Here is a 19,947-nt window from a genome sequence, read left to right on the forward strand (position 1 = left end):
TTGGGTCAGGTAAATGCTTCTGGGTCCAGTGGGAGGAACATCACAGACAGGGCCCCTGACATGTGAGGGTCACAGAATAAAGGATTGTTGCAAACTGAGTGGCCACCTCTGTGTATACAGTGGAGTCACTCTCATGTCCTAGTAAGGCCTTTGGCCAGTTACTTAACTTCTCTGCTTCAGTTGTTCCACTTGTAAAATGAGGATAATAATGAAATCCACTTCATAAGGTTTCATTTAATGAAAATTAAATCAGTTAATATTTGTAAACATGCACAGAGAGAACAATGTCTGTTACATAACAGACACCATGCAAGTGTTTGCTATTGTATTTCTAATTTTATCAATATATGTGCTGTTTGCACCTTCTTTTTATTTACTTGAAACTTCTCCATCTATGATTATCTGGAGTGTGAGAGAAACTCATACACATTTTGAAAAGGTAGATTCTCTAATTCATCTAGTTGTCTAAAACTCTGTTAATCTTACCTTATTAGTGATGCTGTTGAGCTCTGAATCTTTAGAACCATTCTTTCCTGTATGTGATCTGCCATATTCTGAAGTGAAGTTCTAAAGAATCCTAATAGATTTTCATTGATTGCTTCGTGGATCACTGTCACCTTTTCATTCATACATTCTGTAGTCAGGAAGTCCGTGGTACCTAATGAATCTGCTGTGTTTTCATTACTGTGCCTTTCATCATTCTGACATACCAACGTGGCTATTGCCTCTCGCTTTTGCTTAAGTCTGTGTTGTCAGAGCTCATTTTTTAAACTCCTGCCTTTCTTACATTAGTACAGGTGCTCCTTTTAGTTGTTTTTTTTTTCCCTTTAAATGGGTCTTTGGACATAATCCCCAATCCATCAATTGCTTGGCCTTGGTCTTTAAGTTCACTCGATGACTCTTTCTTTTTAGAGGAATCGGTCCCTGTTGTAACTGTCACGTGTGTCTTTATCTTCGTTAAGATGGTCTTTTCCACAACCGGATGTCCGCTGGCCCCTGGTCCACTTCACCCTTGCGGCTGGCTCTGCGTTTGGCCATGCCCTCCTGCCTAGATGCAGAACCCAGCTATATCTCAGAAACACGCCCTGCCCGAAACCATGCACCCTTAAGTGCGCACGCGCACAGGCGCCACGCCCCCTCCGCGCCGACCGAGCCCGCAAGCCTGCTGATTGGGGGGGACACGGGACAAACCCCAAGACCTTCCCCCCAGCATGCTCTCCTCTCGCTCGGTCTCCTGCCCTCCTCGAAGCCGGTGTCCAGCTGTCTGTTCCCTGGTGCTTCTGGCCTCACCTCCTACCCAGGGCACTTAACAAAGCATTTCTCCCAAGCCCTCCTTCTTTGAGTCTGTTCTTCTTAGCCTCAACATATTTGTGTTATTAAGCGTCACGTATCATAAAATAGGTATTTCCTCATTTCTTCCGTGTGAGATCAAGATGAAGTTATTCAACCGACCTCGCAGTGGAAATTCTTCCTCCTCGAAGTGTGGCCGGTGGTGCAGCAACGTGCGCACCACCCGGGGACCTGTGGGAATCTCGGGGTCCCCTCCCAGAATTACAGAAGTGGACTCCGCGTCTGAACAAACTTCTCATGCACATAAGAGGCCGAGACATTCCGGTCTGAGGAACTACTCAGTGCTTCCGATTTTAATACATTTGGCATTTGATAAATAGAATTTACCACCTTCTATACGCCCTAAAAGCCCAGCCATCCAAGTCAGAAACCTTGGGGACAAGCCTACCTGCCCCCCATTTCAAGCCCAGTCGATGACCTGCTGGTTCTCTTTCCTTAATGTAACTCATATCTGTCGATTTTCTCTCTTCTAGTCACCACTGCCGCCAAGTCCTCAGAGTTTTCCTTCTGGATTGCTACTTGCCCTCCTAGCCGGTGGTTCTGTTCCTCTCAGTGAAGCCAGAGTCATCTTCCAAAACTGTGTATCTGATCCTATCACTCCCGGCCTTAAGATCCTCCAACATTGCCACTGCCTTCAGAATTAGGACCCAACTCTTCACGTGGACACAAGAACCTTCTTAGCAGATGTTGCCCAGCCCGTCCGGGTCCCGCCTTCTCTGCCCTGAGCAGCAGCCACACCTGCTTCATGTTCTGTGTCCCTGAACGTCGGTTTTCTTCCCTCTGCCTGGGATTTCCCTCTTTGCCTGAATAACTCCTCTCCACTCGAGAAACTTGGAAGTAGGCCTTCCCTCTGCTGAGTAGCCTCTTCTTTCCCAGTCTGGGGCAGGCGCCCACTCCTCGTCTCCTTGTGTAGCTTGAAGAGCGCCCCATGGCACATGGCACAACCTGGTCTGCTTGTGCATCCGCCTTCGTAAGCCTGTGGGCAGTGTGAGGGCCAGGACCGCCCTGAACTGACCTCTCTGAATGCCAGCTTCTAGAATGGAGCCTGATCCACAGTAGGCACTCAGTAAACAGCTGTTGAATAAAGAAATGAATCAAACATTACTCTTGCTATTTACGGGTTTTAAAAAATAGTATGTTACCATTTTTCTAAATTCCATATATATGCATTAGTATACTGTATTAGTGTTTATCTTTCTGGCTTACTTCACTCTGTATAATAGGCTCCAGTTTTATCCAGATGGATGGGATGGGGAGGGAGGTGGGAGGGGGGTTTGGGATGAGGAACACATGTAAATCCATGGCTGATTCATGTCAATGTATGGCAAAAACCACTACAATATTGTAAAGTAATTACCTCCAACTAATAAAAATAAATGGGAAAAAAAAATGGTATGAAGTTCCTTTAGAGGAACACTTATTTTCACTGTCATCTTTCTATCATTGTTAAATCATTAATATCATTGCTTTAAAACCTTTTTAGTTCCTTTTTTATACCTTGTTGTTACATATTGTATTTTCCATTAAGACAATATAATTTGCACCAAGTTTTTCCTACTAGTCGTAGGGAAAATTTTATCTTTGTTCAGAGTCTACTTTTGAGATGCAAATTCAATTGTCCATTTTTAATGATCCTTGAAATGAATGGTTTTTAATGGCAGCCTTTTCTGTTTTTGAGGATTTACAAATGCTGTTTTTCTCCTCTCAAAGCACAACAAGTTGATGGGGTAACTGATCTTGGATGGTGATGCTTGGTCCTAAATTTCTCTGTAAATGTCTTCCCTGATTTTTCGGTCTTAAAATTGAGGTTTTCTTGTCTTTGGCCTCAAAGAAATGGAAAGAAATGCAATCTGGAAGATTAACTGCACCTAGAACAACCAAGATGACGCTGATCAGACCAATCATTGCTGACCAATCTCACATGAATGTCAGGGAGGACTGGGCTGTTTCTGCATGTAACCCCCTCTCTCTCTTTATAAAAGCTCTTGTCCACTGATTGTCAGGGTGGGAGTCGGCCTTTGGAAGGCGTCTGCCCTCCCCACCAGAGGCCGGCATCCAAAAGAAAGCAGACTTTCCATCCCACCAACCTGGACTCAATTGGCTTTTGAGCGGCGAGCAGCCAGACCCCACTTTCGGTTGCATATCCACTGTGCAAATATCAGAGGCCACCATGACCTTGCCAGGCTCAACCCAAGCACCATCTCATTTTTTTTTTTTTCATGTTGAAGTTTTTTATTTTGCTAAAATGTACAAACAGAATACAACTACCCACACTTTATGGTTTCTAAACATATAACCACTGATGGCTTCCAAAAGATGCTGATGTTCTTCATAGTTAAGATGCTTGATGTTCTGTAAAAGCCCAACGTACCTTCCACTCTAACCACCAAGCCCGTCTACTTCAGAAGTCCTGCCGTATGTTTTCTTCGTTTGCCTCTCCGTGTTGCTGCTTCATTTGAAAGAGCTCATTTTCTAATTGTAAAATAGTCCTTTCAATCTCATAATTCTTACTGACCAGGGATACCCAGGTTGACTCCATTTCTCTTAATTTAGATCCAGCTGTGAGTTGCATGTTCTTTCGTTGCCAGTTTAAGTCTTGAATATGTTTCCTTAACTTGCGAAGCTCTTTCTGTGCGTGCTCAATCATATGAACTAGATTTTCATTATACACTTTCCAGGCAATGCATCCATGCTGGGACATTACTTCCAGATTCTCAATTCGAACTGCCTGATGCTCTAACTGCGCCATAGAATTGTTTACGCACTCTTGCCATGCAGTGATGTCATTTTTCTGACCGGAGGAAGGGGCTGGAAGTTTGTATCGTTTCATACTGAGCATCGAGCAGCCAGTCTTTCAAATTCATTTCTCATTATGTCTGTCTCAAAAGCAGAATAATCCGGGGCCGTCAGGTAGCTTAGATAGTTCTTCGTAGGTTGGTATCTGCGAGTTTCCGCCTCAACCAACGCGGCAGCCGCTTCGTGAACACCAGGCGCTTCATAACCCTGGTCAAAATACGGCAGCGCATCCACCACAACCTCCCCGGCCACCAAACCAGTGTCCGCCATCCTTAGGTTCACTGGAGTTTTCTAAGTCTTGCACCATCTCATTTTTATCTTATCCTGGAGGCTTACAGACTTACCCAGCCTGGGGTCTGTCTTCATTATGGAGGACCCCTCAAGGGAAGACCAGTCACTCTTTGCAGAGCGGTCACACTGGCTGGCACCTTCCTGGGACGAAGAACTCTGTGTACAACCTACTCTGCGGGGTGTGCTCAGTAAGGGTAAGGAGCAGGATCGAGCCTCTCGCTTGACTGTAGACAGCAACTGAAAAGTTTCAGCTGTTGGCAAGCTGAGTGAAGACAATCAGAGATTATTTCTCGGTTCTTAACAGCTGTGTCGGAGAAGGACCTGGCAACCCACTGCAGTGCTCTTGCCTGGAGAATTCCGTGGACAGAGGATCCTGGTGGGCTGCTGTCCATGGGGTTGCACAGAGTCAGACACGACTGAAGCAACTTAGCATGCATGCATGCATGCATTGGAGAAGGACCTGGCAACCCACTGCAGTGCTCTTGCCTGGAGAATTCCGTGGACAGAGGATCCTGGTGGGCTGCTGTCCATGGGGTTGCACAGAGTCAGACACGACTGAAGCAACTTAGCATGCATGCATGCATGCATTGGAGAAGGAACTGGCAACCCACTGCAGTGCTCTTGCCTGGAGAATTCCATGGACAGAGGATCCTGGTGGGCTGCTGTCCATGGGGTTGCACAGAGTCAGACACGACTGAAGCAACTTAGCATGCATGCATGCATTGGAGAAGGAACTGGCAACCCACTCCAGCGTTCTTGCCTGGAGTATCCCAGGGACAGAGGAGCCTGGTGGGCTGCCGTCTATGGGGTTGCACAGAGTCGGACACGACTGAAGAGGCTTAGCAGCAGCAGCAACAGCTGTGTAATGAATCTTTGAAACTAACAACTCATTATTAAATCTTATATTGGAGGAAGCAGAGGAACACGATGCTGTTTCAAGGCAGAAAACCAATATGAGCTTGTTTTTTTTGCTTCAAAAGGTGGTTTTGGTCAGTAAGGATCTCTGCAAAGAGAGAATCTTCCTGCAAAGCTACTTGTCTGGACATCCACTGTCTTCGTGGCTTGGCGGCAGCTGGAAAGAGACCCTGGTCATGGGTTCAGTCCCTATGTGGACCCTTAACATTGCTCCTAACATAGTTATTAATACAAACTGTACTTTGATTTCAGCCCTCCTAAATGAGTGGGTCTGGGTGAGATGGCGTGGGTAAATCTGTCAGCATGATTGGGAAACCAATTTAAAAGCACGTGGTTCAATAATCTTGGGTTTTCTATGCTTTCTTCGCAAATGGAGGACCAGAATTAGAGGAATTTTGAGGAACCAAGGTGGGAGAATTAAATAAGGACATGTAGTACATATTGTAGCTTAAACGGGAGTCTTTCAGTTTTTGTTTGTCCTTTCAGGAGGACAATAAGTAGCCATGTTAAAAAAAAATGTTAGAGGTATACCTACCAGTACTTGGGGCTTCCTTGGTAGCTCAGCTGGTAAAGAATCTACCTGCAATGCGGGAGACCTGGGCTCCATCCCTGGATTGGGAAGATCCCCTGAAGTTGAGCATGGCAACCCACTCCAGTATTCTTGCCTGGAAAATCTCCAAGGACATAGAAACCTGGTGAGCTATAATCCATGGGGTCAGAAAGAATCAGAACACAACTGAACTAACTTAACATGTACACATGCATGCATGTGTTAAACCTGCTCATCAATTTTGGGAAAAATGGACATCTTTACAATGTTGAGTCTTCCAACCAAGAGTACAATATATCTCTACATTTATCCAGGTCTTCTTTGGATTATTTAATCAACATGTGATTTTGAGCATACAGATTCTGCCCTGTTTTGTGCTATAAAAGACTGTGAAAAGATAAGCTACCAAATGGGAAAAAAAAACAGCAAATTGCATATCTGACAAAGACCTTATATCTGTAATATACAATGAACTCTCAGAACTTGACAGTAAAAAACAAAACAAAAAAACACAGACTAGCAATCTAATTGTGAAACGGGCAAAAGATATGAATAAATATTTCATCAAACAGGAATTAGAGATGGCAACTAAGCCCATGGAAAGATGTTTACCATCATTAACCAAATCATATTTTAATATTCACAAACTTTAATTATACACAAAAATTAATATACTGAGTGTTCATGTTGCCTGTTTAGTGTGGGAGAATTAAATGTATTCATATTACGACCACTAACGATAAAAGACATACTTAAGAAATTCAGTACTGTTTTCATCATATACAAAGGCTATTGTTTTCTCCATAGGCATATGCTAAATGTATAACAATGTAAAAAGTATTCACTATATTGTATACATATTCCTTTTCAGAAATGTGTTAAGAATACAGAGCTAGCTTCACCTGTATTTTAGGGTAATAGATGTTATCTTTCATATTTTAAAATATTTGTCCTCAATGAGTCCCTTAATTCTGTTGTGTTATTCATTTGATCATAAAAAGCTTGTGGTTTCTTCAAATTCTTCTAGCTCGTTTGCTTCACCATATTGTATGAGGCTCTAATTCTGAAGGGAATGCCTAGAAGCTGGGTTCTAAATATTGCTGTAAAAAACAATCCTAGATATCAAATAGCAATGAATTCTCTACCATATATTTATTGAAGATCAAATAACTGGTTGGAATTTGTCGGGCACTGAAAGTACAGAAAGTTTTAAGTCCTCCACCGTGGAAAATTTGCAGAATAATAGTTCAAGACTTACGCCTTATCAAGTTTATGTTGTTAATTGAATTATTTGTCTCAACGATGAAGGGGGGTCAGAAATGATCATAGAAACACACTGGTAATTAATCCAGGAGAGAATCTTTCCACTTGAGAATCATTTGCTATCTTTTCAGCCCCAAGGGCTCTAATTCACGAGAATCGGCATTTCTTGCCCATTTATGCTCCGAAAACTGACCACAGAAGGATAAAAATGTAACCCTGGCCTGTGAAGATGACAGCCACATTATCCACCTGACCGAAGAGAAAGCCTCAGTGTTGCAGTGTCTCTAATATCATCGGTATATTCTTCAGAATCAGCTTCCATACAGCTCAACATTTTTTTTCTCCAAAAGGATGAAACACAAAAAGTCACTGTTTGCTAACTCTTTAAAGCAGTGACGCTTCGCTGCTGCCCCCTCAAGGTTCTCACATTTTTTCCTCCAGGGAGACAAATCTTAAATCACCCCCAATCCTATCCCAAGTAGAATATAAAAACCACACATCGGTTGCTCATGGGGCAAACTACTGACAGCATCAATTATTTAAAAGCAGTCATCTTGGGGTGTCCCTGGTAGTTCAGGGGTGAAGAGTCCGCCTGCCAGTGCAGGGGACACAGGTTCGATCCCTGGTCCGGGAAAATCCCACATGCTTCGGAGCAGCTGAGCCCGTGCTCCACGACTACTGAACCTGAGCTCTAGAGCCCACGAGTCACAGCTCCTGAAGCCCACACACCTAGAGCCTGTGCTCCATGACAAGAGAAGCCCCCGCAATGAGAAGCCCGCACTCTGCAACTAGAGGGTAGCCCCCACTCGCCGCAACTAGAGAAAAGCCCGCACCGCAACCAAGACCCAGCACAGCCAAAAACAAACAAATAAAGATGAACAAACAAACAAAAACCAGTAATCTTTTTTTTTTTTTTGGTGTGTCGAAAAAAAAAACCAGTAATCTTATCTTCCAGACATTTATTTCATGGGTGACTGTTTACTTTCCATGGAGGAAAATTCAAGGATAATGTATCTTTAAAATGTATTTTGTGTACATTTAAAGGTAAAAGAGCAAAAAAAAAGAAAAACAAAACCCAAAGAGGTTCTTTTGGAGGGGTGGTCAAACCACGCAGCTTGCAACATCATAATTCCCCAACCAGGGTCTGAATCTACGCCCTCTGCCGTGAAAACAGTCTTCACCACTGGACCACCAAGGAGTACCCAGCAAAACCTTTTTTTCAGATGTTTTTAGACTTTAAGATATCCACAGGGACTCCCCTGGAGGCTCAGTGGTAAAGAATCTGCCTACCAATGCAGGCTCGATCCTGGTCCTGGAGGATCCCACACGCCTTTAAGCCCATGTGTCCTGCTCGCTGAAACTAGAGAAAAGCTTGCCCCAGCAGTGAAGATCCAGCACACCCAAAAGATAAATAAATAAACGAATAAAAACTTAAAACGATACCCACAGTAGACATCTGTCAGAATAAATTCAATTTTGATTATTTCTCTGTCCATCATCAACCTATCAACTCAATTTTGCTCGCCAATAAAAGAATTTACTAGACATTGTAAAAGATCAAATTTCAAAAAGGTGTTTTAAGTTATTTGTAAACTGCTGTGAACAGGTTCCCTTCAGGTTCCACAGGCACAATGTGTCTGTGAGAGGGATGGGGGGCACCCAACTTTCACCAAAACGTCTGCACGCCTGACCTTACTGAATTCTCAGAGACCCAGCAGAGCAGGTATTTCCCTGTTTCACAATGAGCAAATTGAGGTAGAGAAGTTATGATGCCAAATGCATTTTCCAAACCACGGAACTAATAAAGAGGATACCTGCAATTCAAATGGGGCTTCCCTGATAGCTCAGTTGGTGAAGAATCTGCCTGCAATGCAGGAGACCCTGGTTCGATTCCTGGGTCGGGAAAATCTGCTGGAGAAGGGATAGGCTACCCACCCCAGTATTCTTGGGCTTCCCTTGTGCCTCAGCTGGTAAAGAATCTGCCTGCAATGCAGAAGACCTGGGTTTGATCCCTGGGTTGGGAAGATCCCCTGGAGAAGGGAAAGGCTGCCCACTCCAGCATTCTGGCCTGGAGAATTCCATGGACTGTGTAGTCCATGGGGTCGCAGAGTCGGACAGGACTGAGTGACATCCAAATCCAGCCTGGTCTGACTGTGAAGTCTATGCTTAACTGTTGGAGAAAAGGAAACCCTTGCACAGTGTTGGTGGGGATGTCGCTCAGTGCAGCTACTGTGCAGAAGAGTATGGAGGGTCTTCAATACATTACAAACACATTACCATATGATCCAGCAATTCCACTCCTGGATTTACATCCAACGAAAATGAAACCACTAATTTGAAAAGACAGGGGTACCCAGAGTTCACAGTAGCATTATTTACAACAGACAAGATATGGAAGCAACCCAAGTGTGTAGCAACAGATGAATGAATAAAGATGTGGCACACATAGAAATTGAAATATTGCACAGCCGTAAAAAAAAAGAAGAGAGAGAGAGAGAATGAAATTCTGCCATTTGCAGCAATGTGGATGGAGCTATAGAGAGTATTATGCTTAGTGAACAAAATCAGAAAGGTAAATGCTGTATATGGTTGTTTGCTGCTGCTGCTAAGTCGCTTCAGTCATGTCTGACTCTGTGCGACCCCATAGATGGCAGCCCACTAGGCTCCCCCGTCCCTGGGATTCTCCAGGCAAGAACTCTGGAGTGGGTTGCCATTTCCTTCTCCAATGCATGAAAGTGAAAAGTGAAAGTGAAGTCGCTCAGTCGTGCCCGACTATAAGCGACCCCACGGACTGCAGCCTACCAGGCTCCTCCTTCGTCCGTGGCTGTTTAGAGGGTGGCTAAACAGACTTGGCAGGATTCTTGTTAAGATTGGATGATGCAGAGAAAAACATGGCAGTCTGAAAAGTCAAGCCCTAGGTGAAGGAACCACGTTACCTGCTTGCTGAGAAATCTGTGTGCAGGTCAAGAAGCAACAGTTAGAACTGGACATGGAACAACAGACTGGTTCCAAATTGGGAAAGGAGTACGTCAAGGCTGTATATTGTCACCCTGCTTGTTTAACTTATATGCAGAGTGCATCATGGGAAATGCCAGGCTGGATGAAGCACAAGCTGGAAATCAAGACTGTTGGGAGAAATATCAATAATCTCAGATATGCAGATGATACCACCCTTACGGCAGAAAGTGAAGAGGAACTAAAGAGCTTCTTGATGAAAGTGAAAAAGGAGAGTGAAAAAGTTAGCTATGATCATGGCATCTGGTTCCATCACTTCATGGCAAATAAACAGGAAAACAATGGAAAAAGCGAGAAACTTTATTTTCTTGGGCTCCAAAATCACTGCAGATGGTGACTGCAGCCATGAAGTTAAAAGATGCTTGCTCCTTGGAAGAAAAGCTATGACCAAACTAGACAGCATATTAAAAAGCAGAGACACTACTTTGCCAACAAAGGTCCATTTAGTCAAAGCTATGGTTTTTCCAGTAGTTATGTATGGATGTGAGAGTTGGACCATAAAGAAAACTGAGCATCAGAGAATTGATGCTTTTGAACTGTTGTGCTGGAAAAGACTCGAGAGTTCCTTGAACTGCAAGGAGATCCAACCAGTCCATCCTAAAGGAAATCAGTCCTGAATATTCATTGGAAGGACTGATGCTGAAGCTTGAATATTTTGGCCACCTGATTTGAAGGACTGACTCATTAGACCCTGATGCTGGGAAAGATTGAAGGCAGGAGAAGGGGACGACAGAGGAAGAGATGGTTGGATGGCATCACTGACTGAACGGACATGAGTTTGAGCAAGCTCCAGGAGATGGTGAAGCACAGGAAAGCCTGGTGTGCTGTGGTCCATGGGGTCACAAAGAGGCAGACACGACTGAGCAACTGAACCACAACAGCAAGGTGAAGGAAACAGCTGAGAGGAGTCTGATTAGAACTTGGGTCAAGGAGAGTCTTTGTCACTCTCAGGGGAGTCAGAGAGAAAATGTCACAGTATTTTAAAATATGGATAAAAGATACCTGGGAGTTTTTGTCTTTTTTTGTTGTTGTTTTACACTTTCTCATAAATTGAGCATTATTTCAAAATGAAAAGTAACCTGCCCCCAACAAACCTATGCAATTCTCCTGTTTTCCTCTGATTCATACCTCCAAGTGTCTCACTGGCTGAGCCATATTCTTCTTGCTGGCTTTTGTTCATCTAAAGTGACAGAATAATTACCACTCTATTTCTTCTAATCGAGTAGAACAAAACTTCTTGGACCTATACAATTGTGTTGCAAACCTCATCCAAGAAAAAGTGTTTCCTGAACTTCACTCATGAATACTGTACATGTACTTGCCATACCTCAAAGCAATTGTGCCTCTGTTTACATTTAAAAAGTCCACTCAGTGACTTTTTAAAAGAAAATTTTAAATTACTACTACGAATGAAACACAGACTGATATCATTTGCTATTAAAATAGCATGCAACCACAAAATACACACATTAAAAACAGAACAGTGTTATTAAATTTAAAAAAGATGAAATGAAATAAATGATGAGACAATTAATTTAGGAAAATGCATTCTTGAAAATATGCTCCCTAAAGAGAGTGGAACTCTTTATGCTGATTTAGTATACAGGATTTTGGCCAGATGTCACTTAGTTTAAGATGAAATGAGCTCATCAATATAATGAGCTAGTTTTAAATTTTGACGGTAACCAGCATACACATACTACTTTATATATCCATTTATTGGAGAGGACGAGACATTTAACCTCCATCTTTAACAAAGTTCAGTATTGAGAATTAATTCCTAACCAAAATGACGGTACTTTTATTCCAAAAACGCATTTGAATATTTATCACCCTGGAAGGATACATTAAAACAGACAATCTTTCCTTCTGAGCATGTTTTCAAAAATAATTTGCAGATAACTTAGTTATGTGGGAACTTTATTATACACTTATTGCAACGGCACAGACCTTGAGTTGGCCAATTTCAAAACTTTCTTTCATAGCAGAGGTATTTAGAGGCCAAAAGAAAAAATAGGGTAGATAATCACTGTTGACTTACTGGGGAAAAAAATAGAGGGTAACCAAATGTTTTACAGAACTCAGGCTAGGTTACCTAGGAGAGTGGGCAGTTTCTCAGAGTAGTTCTTAACCTGAGACTGATATCCACAGAAAGACACGCCTGCATTTTCATCAGGGATGCTAATTTTCTTCCAGAAGATGGTTATGAATTGCATCAAGCAAAAATGTTTTGGAGGGACCAAGTTCTCCTTGTGAGTAGAGCGGGGCGGAGGTAGCTGAGGAGAAAGTGTGGGAAGAGACTTTTCAGCAAATAATGTCTTATAAACCTTAAAATTTTGAACCAGGTGCAGGTGGCCCTTTTTATAAAATTTAAGTGATTTAAAAAGGAAATTTAGACTCTCCAGAGTTTGGGCCCCTTTCTCAAAATACCCACATTATTTTTGTAACGTATGAGAACTAAAGGCAGACAGCATCCCTTACTTATCCACTTGCTCCTATCACCTGAATTGAGAAAATATGTCAGTTTTTTCCCACAATATTTCCAGTAGTGTTCAGAAGCAGGAAGCTCAGATTGCTAATAGATTCTCAACTTCCGTTGGTATTTGGAATGTCTGCCTGATTGGGGACTGGTCCCCCAGGTCTGGATGCAGCTGTCAAGTAATAGCCACTACTGGAGTTCCCCAAGCAGGCTGCACTGTGGTTACGGTATTCCATTCAATCTTCATCACCACCTTCTACCACACACCAATCTCTGATTGGAAGCCTTTGGAGCACCCAGAAGAAACTATTTGGAAATAACATGATCTATGGGCTTCCCTGGTGGCCCAGTGGTAAAGAATCCGCCTGGCAAGCAGCAGGTGTGGGTTTGATCCCTGGGTTGGGAAGATCCCCTGCAGGAGGGCATGGCTACCCACTCCAGTATTCTTGCGTGGGAAATCCCATGGACAGAGGAGCCTGGCAGACTACAGTCCATGGGGTTGCCAGAGGTGGACAAGACTTAGTGACTAAACAACATCCAGATAGCTCAAAGGTCAAGATGGGATGTTTGCAATGAACCAGGTCCAGGTAAGAAGCAAATACTTTGGTATGGAAGTGTTACTGAGCACTTTCATGTTCATGGGGAGAGCATTTGCTTCTTACCTCGACCTGGTTCATTGCAAACATCCCATCTTGACCTTTGAGCTATCCGGATGCAAATGCTCTCTGTATACTGTGTAATAAAGCAAGGAGCCGGCTTTATTCTTACCTTCTTACCTTCAGGTGGAAATAGCGGTTTTCAGGCAGGAAGCCTGTGCATCTAGGGCTTCCTTATCAGGTGAGAAGAGTTGGGACTGAAAGGGACGGTGACCAGTCAGATTCGGGGATGGGCTCGGGCCTGGCTTACCGACCCGTTTTGCAGGCCTTCAGGAGTGACTTCCAGGAGCTGGCTGCTGTGTTGGAGGTGGGCAGGATGTGTGGGTGAAACAAGTTGCTGAAGGGTGAACGGTGGGTCTGAGGGCCAGGGAGATGCCCCTCACTCTGCTTCTGCTGACAGGGCCCTTGAGGTTTCTAACTCTGAAAGGAGGAGCAATCCCTTTTGTGACACTAAAAAGTGAGTTCGTGTCCTCAAGTGCAACCTCCATTCCGCTATGCACCTTCACTAACTGCTCTTTTAAGACACGGTTATTTCAAGGCATTATTGGTGATGCTATTTGTATCTTTACTTTCGTCTTGAGACAGAGCTTATCTGCTTTATGGCTTATTGATCATTCATAGTGGTGGTAATCGTTCCCCATGAGACCCAGTTCACAAATATGACAACACTGATGGGCTGTATTTTTCCCAAAGTAGAACTATCTTTTCTGGCCTTTTAATAATGAACTTTCAATGTGTATTTTTTAGTAAGAAGATGCAACAGGGTCGTAACTCTATTACTTTCACTATTTCCTGATCAAAGGGGGATCTACTTTATTTCAATGGCTTTTTAAAACTATAATTTTCCTCCAAGGGGAGAGGAAAGTGAAAGTAGTGCAAGTGTTAGTCGCTCAGTCCTGTCCAACTGCCAGCCCATGGACTCTAGCCCGTCAGGCTCCTCTGTCCTTACAATTCCCCAGGCAATAATACTGGAGTGGGTTTGCATTTCCTTTTCCAGGGGATCGGAGAAGGCAATGGCACCCCACTCCAGTACTCTTGCCTGGAAAATCCCATGGTCGGAGGAGCCTGGTGGGCTGCAGTCCATGAGGTCGCACAGTCGGACACGACTGAAGCGACTTAGCAGCCGCAGCTCCAGGGGATCTTCCCAACCCAGGGATTGAACCTGAGCATCCCACATTGCGGGCAAATTCTTTACCATCTGAGCCACCAGGGAAGCCCCCAAGGGAAGAGGGGTTAGAGAAAATCCAGCAATGTGTGAAACTGAGTGGAAAGCAGCAGCCACTGGCAGCTAGGCCAGAAACAAACAAGACTGCTTGCCCCACTAAGAGGTAAAATAAGAGGGTACATGCAGCTCATTGGAAAAGACCCTGACGCTGGGAAAGATTGAAGGTGGAAGGGGACAACAGAGGAAGAGATGGTTGGGTGGCTTCACTGACTCCATGTACATGAGTTTGAGCAAACTCCAGGAGATGGTGGACAGGGAAGTGCTGCAGTCCATAGGGTCGCAGAGCCAGACACGACTGAGCAACTGAAAAACAAACTGCATCCAGGGGCTGGGGCCAAGTTTCTAAAAGGGCTACAATTTATCATTCTCTCTTCACTGTCCAGTCCTGTCCAAAAATCACTGCAGATGGCGACTGCAGCCATGAAATTGAGACACTCCTTGGAAGAAAAGTTATGACCAATTTAGATAGCATATTAAAAAAGCAGGGACATTACTTTGCCAACAAACGTCTGCTAGTTAAGGCTATGGTTTTTCCACTAGTCATGTATGGATATGAGAGTGGAACTATAAAGAAAGCTGAGTGCCGAAGAATTGATGCTTTTGAACTGTGGTGTTGGAGAAGACTTTTGAGAGTCCCTTGGATTACATGGAGATCCAACCAGTCCATCCTAAAGGAAATCAGTCCTGAATATTCATTGGAAGGACTGATGCTGAAGCTCCAAGACTGTGGCCACCTGATGCGAAGAAGTGACCCATTTGAAAAGACTCTGATGCTGAGAAAGATTGAAGGCTGGAGGAGAAGGGGATAACAGAGGATGAGATGGTTGGATGGCATCACTGACTCAGTGGACATGAGTTTGAGTAAACTCCAGAAGTTGGTGATGGATGGGGAGCCCTGGCATGCTGCAGTCCATGGGGTCACAGAGTCGGACATGAGTGAACTGAACTGAACTTCACTGTCAACCCAACAATGACTTAGCAGCAATACAGTCCCTCGCAGAAACCAGAGGTGGGTGTGGGGAGAGGGCTTGGAGAGATCCAGCCTTTTTTGCTGCTGATTCCTTCAACCTCCAAGACAGCACAAGCTACACGTTGGTTGCAAATGCCCCCACGTGGGCTGTCTGCAACACAGCCTGTGGCAGTAGCAGGCCTGGAGAGACCACCTCCTCAGGGAAGGCTTTTCAGTGGCCAGGAGAGGCCAGACTTTCAGTGTTGGGTGCAGTTCGCTGGAATGCCCAGATTACTGTTGATGGACAGCTTCCAAGTGAGCACTGAGCACAGAAAGGCTGAAGAGCTTGCCAAGGGTCCAGACTGGTGACAGTGGGGTCAGGCTGCCCACCTCTGGATGGCCACCATGAAGACCTCCTCCTGCAGGGGGGGCAGTGACTGTGAGGGCAAGAGTCCCTGGTTAGCTGGTCTGGTGGACAGAACCACCCAAGGCTTGAAGTGTGTTCCCTAGTCGAGGACAAACCCTTCTTGAGGTCGCAGTGCAGATGAGGTAGGTAATGGGTAGCTTCAGGGGCTGCAGCACGTGCACACATCTTCAAACACCAGCCACTTGGTGCTGAGCAAGTAAAATCGCATTTCCATTGGCCAGATACACTCCTTGTACCACTCTGCTGACTCTGCAAAGATGCTGATCCTTTTCACAACTTCCTCTCAATGCTGAGGCTCTTCCAGGAATTTGCAAACAAATACTTGATTTTGAAAATCTGACAACTTAAATAATGATAGCTAATACCAAGCCTGACTTCTAAACTATTCAATTTTCTATAAGGTGGGTATTATTTTATTCCCATTTTAAAGAGAAGGCAACTAACGTACTGAAGTTAGCCTGTCTGGAGGCTCGGCACATGTACCATGTACCCTGAGATTCTGGAACCCAAGCAAAGGTTTTAATCAGCTGTCAGGCATGACGGCCCGTCTTGTTTCTGTAGTCTACTGGCACACCTGTTAAGTATTGTCTAAACATTTCAAAACTATATTCTGCCACTCTAACTGGAATTTAAAAAAAAACACAAAAAACAATTTTTGTGGTGTTTTACACAAAAACTAAGATCACACTGCTTTGGGATTTCTTAGAAATGAGTAACTGAGCTACAGTTTATATTCAAAGAGTTTGTATTCATCCAGTGAAACACACAACATACACAGAAAAAACATGACCAAATATTGTTCAGCAATGGCTGTTAGGATTACAGATTGTGGGAGGAAAAAACAGGAGGAGGGGGAGGGTAGTCAGTCAGTGCAGGATGGTTCTAACAGTTAACTGCCCACCAGCACCCCACCTGGTCAGAAGTTCAAGTGTTGGAAGTAAAAATCCAACCCCACTCCTTGCAGGTGACTCACTTCCTTCTAAAGCTTCATACCTTCAGGGCTGAGGAAATGAAGGAAGATTTTGGCTATGACTCCTTTGAGGCAGGGGGTTAGGAGGAGCAAAGAACAAGCTGAGCGCCAGATGGTTTGATGCAACACTTGTAGGCAGAACGAAGCTGCACTAATTACTAAGCGAACCATTTAGCTTAGCCCTCCAAATTGCTTGTAACTCCAAACAGGCCGTCATTCAACATGAGATCACGAGGATACAACGCTCACGGCACTGCAAGTATGCACTGCCCCTTATTTATCAGGAGACCAGGTGCATCATGGATGTTTATTCGCTTATGTATTTACTGACAGTTTTGTTAGTTAAACGACAACTAGAGAGATACGATAAAGTTGACTCTCATTACTGAAACATCAAATGAGCTTTAAGACAATTTTGCTTTTCTTCAGATTTACAGCATTAAGAAAATATTCCAAATGAGTTACGCTAAAAATTTCTGACACTTGTGCACGTAGCTTAACCCTCTGTGTTACAAAAGACCCAGAAAATGTAAGGGCCACACACATTTTTTTCCTCTAGAAATAGCTCGGATTCATAAATATATCATTATTGGCTGTCATGCAAGGCCACTAAACTTGGTACAAAAGGAAAAAAAAAAAAACCATGAATTTTCATCTTGTAGAGACAAAATGAGGTGTTAAAAAGGTTTCCCCAGATAATTTCAAAGAATTGTGTGTCAAAATTAGTTACAAGCCCTGGATTTCAGGATCATGTCACATTGTCTTTAAACCAACCTTCTCTGATTAATTTGGTTCAACTCTGATTATTTATTCTATTTCTATGCAGAAGGATGTAGTCAACCTGCAGTTGACTGATTTGCACCCACCTACTTCTTTCAGGGACCTTAGACCCCTGTGACGGGTATGTCTTCTGACTTTTTCCAAAAACGTTTAAGTAAGTGCTCAGCACAGCCCTCCACAAACACTAGACTCTTCAAAAAACATGTACCCATCTTCCGACCATATTCCATCTCAACTGAGGTGAGCACACACTACATTTTAAACATGTTTTAAGTATAGTAATAAGTTAAAAAAAAAGGGAAATCGAAATTGCTCCAGTTGATTGCCATCAGTACACGAATGAGCTTTCCAAACAGCATTCTGTTTAAGGAAGGACTGACGGATTGTCCTACCACATTTTACTCCAACAGGAAGACAGGATAGGAAGCTTCAAATATCCCCTCCCACCATATTGAGCGAGTCAAACAGGTACCACTGAAAACAATGATCTTCTTGAGAAGTCATTCAACATGGTGTTTGTCCTGCCAGATACCAAAGCTTCTGGGCTGGAAACAAAATACATGTGAAGGATATTTGCTCCAAACCAAACCATCTTTATATAATTTATTCTACTTTCTATTTCATTTCAGATTTACTTTTAATAAAGTAATGCAAATCATTTAAAGAAAAAAACCTTTAATTTTAATTTCTGATCTAGGCATAAAATTCATTTTTGTATCACGGTTAAATTCAGTACAAACTATAAAATTGTTAACACTTGAGTTTCAACAGAAATCTAGTAAGACCTCTTAGAAAAATTCCTTAAAGAAACAACAGCAAGTCATTTACTGCTATGAGGTTAATACATAAAGAAAAAACATTCACACATTTTACTGAATTTATCAGTAAATAATTTTAGCCATAATACTTATCATAAAATTAAAAGTTTAAAAGTTGTGTGTGGCTCCATAGCAATTACAATTTGCAATAAAAATACTAAGCCAAATTCTTTTTTTCTAACAAGAACAATACTAGCTTTTAAAATGACTGAAGTTTTGCACATCAATTGTGAATGGAGTAGGTGTATCATAACTTAGCTTAAATTAAAGTGGAAGATGGTAAAAACTAGATGCTTTTAACTTTAAATTGCATGAGGAAAATATCAGGGGGGAACAAAATTCAGAGCCATCGTTATCAGTTTAAAAAATATTACTCTCATATTAAAAACATTAAATGAATCAAAGCCAGACAGTACTGAATTTTTACACAAACTTCTTTCGTATTTCAACGTTGTTTATTGAGGAGTGAATGAGACTACTGCCAGACATGCCAACGACACTTCACATTCAAGGGCTGGAAGCCAAAAAGCTTTCCAAACTGAGTCACTGCATAAGCCTTTTGGGGAAAAGGATCGAAAGTGACGTAACATTTTCATGCTTGTTGTTTTTGTCTTCAGCTTTTCTTCAATGTTTGGATCTACGAGCTTGTTGGGTAGAAGGCTTCTTTCTACCCCACAAGAAGACTCACACTCCAATTAATAGAATGAACACTAGGTGTATAGCGACTTGTTTTAACACACATCTATGCTGAGGAACGGATCTTAATTAAAGCTGTTTTGTCTTAATTTTTCCTTGTATCTAGTGAGGAAAATTAATTTTATTTCCCTTTCGCCTTCACATGGGTGGGTTACACAAATAGAAAAATACTCTTCAGTGTTACTGCAGGGCTCACGGGAGTTCCCCAGGAGTGGGGGGGAGAATCCACTTACACACCATCCTGAAACCCAGGGCTTCTCGTTCTGCTCTTGTGGCTTTGCAGAAGAATGGCCTACACACAACTCTACCGTTCTCTTTTGCTCAAAAACAAAACAAAGAAACCTAAACAAAAGGGCAAACGTTTATTTGGAGCTAGTTTTCCGGTGGTGGCATAAGGCCCTTCAGGCAGAGTTGAGGAGCTCCTGCATGGCTGCCTGCTGCTCGGGACTAAGCTGCGCTATGCACTCGGCCCACAGTCCTCCTGAAGTCTAGGAAAGAACAACGGCACAGGTTTAGACTTGGCGAAACAGTCACTGGGCAGCACCCTCATAACGATCATTAGGCAGACTGTAATGCCAAAGTACTTTCTTTCCAGTAGATTAGCTTGATGAACATCATTGTAGAAGCAAGACATCTTTTCATTTCTATGAAGTTTGTTTCACTTACAGTAAGCTTTCTCCTTTTTACATTGTTAAAGCTACACTTTTGATGACCTGTTCAAGTTATCTACATACATCCACTTAGGGAGGAAAAGTCAATTATAAAAC

At 43.1% G+C, this 19,947-nt stretch overlaps 1 protein-coding gene and 1 pseudogene across 1 annotated transcript in view; both read right to left on the reverse strand.

Annotated features, from left to right (window-relative positions):
• Positions 1-3,751: 3,751 nt before the first annotated feature.
• On the reverse strand, positions 3,752-4,416 carry LOC110142946 (pre-mRNA-splicing factor SPF27 pseudogene; annotated as a pseudogene).
• A 14,484-nt stretch (positions 4,417-18,900) lies between these two features.
• IPO5 (importin 5) overlaps positions 18,901-19,947 on the reverse strand; it is a 45,864-nt gene continuing 44,817 nt past the window's right edge. The window contains exon 27 of the mRNA XM_070471491.1: positions 18,901-19,668. Coding sequence (XP_070327592.1) covers positions 19,582-19,668 — 87 coding nt within the window. The 3' untranslated portion in view covers positions 18,901-19,581. The remainder of the gene's footprint in view (positions 19,669-19,947) is intronic.

Source organism: Odocoileus virginianus, chromosome 8 (genome assembly GCF_023699985.2).
Source record: "Odocoileus virginianus isolate 20LAN1187 ecotype Illinois chromosome 8, Ovbor_1.2, whole genome shotgun sequence".
Classification (NCBI taxonomy): Eukaryota; Metazoa; Chordata; class Mammalia; order Artiodactyla; family Cervidae; genus Odocoileus; species Odocoileus virginianus.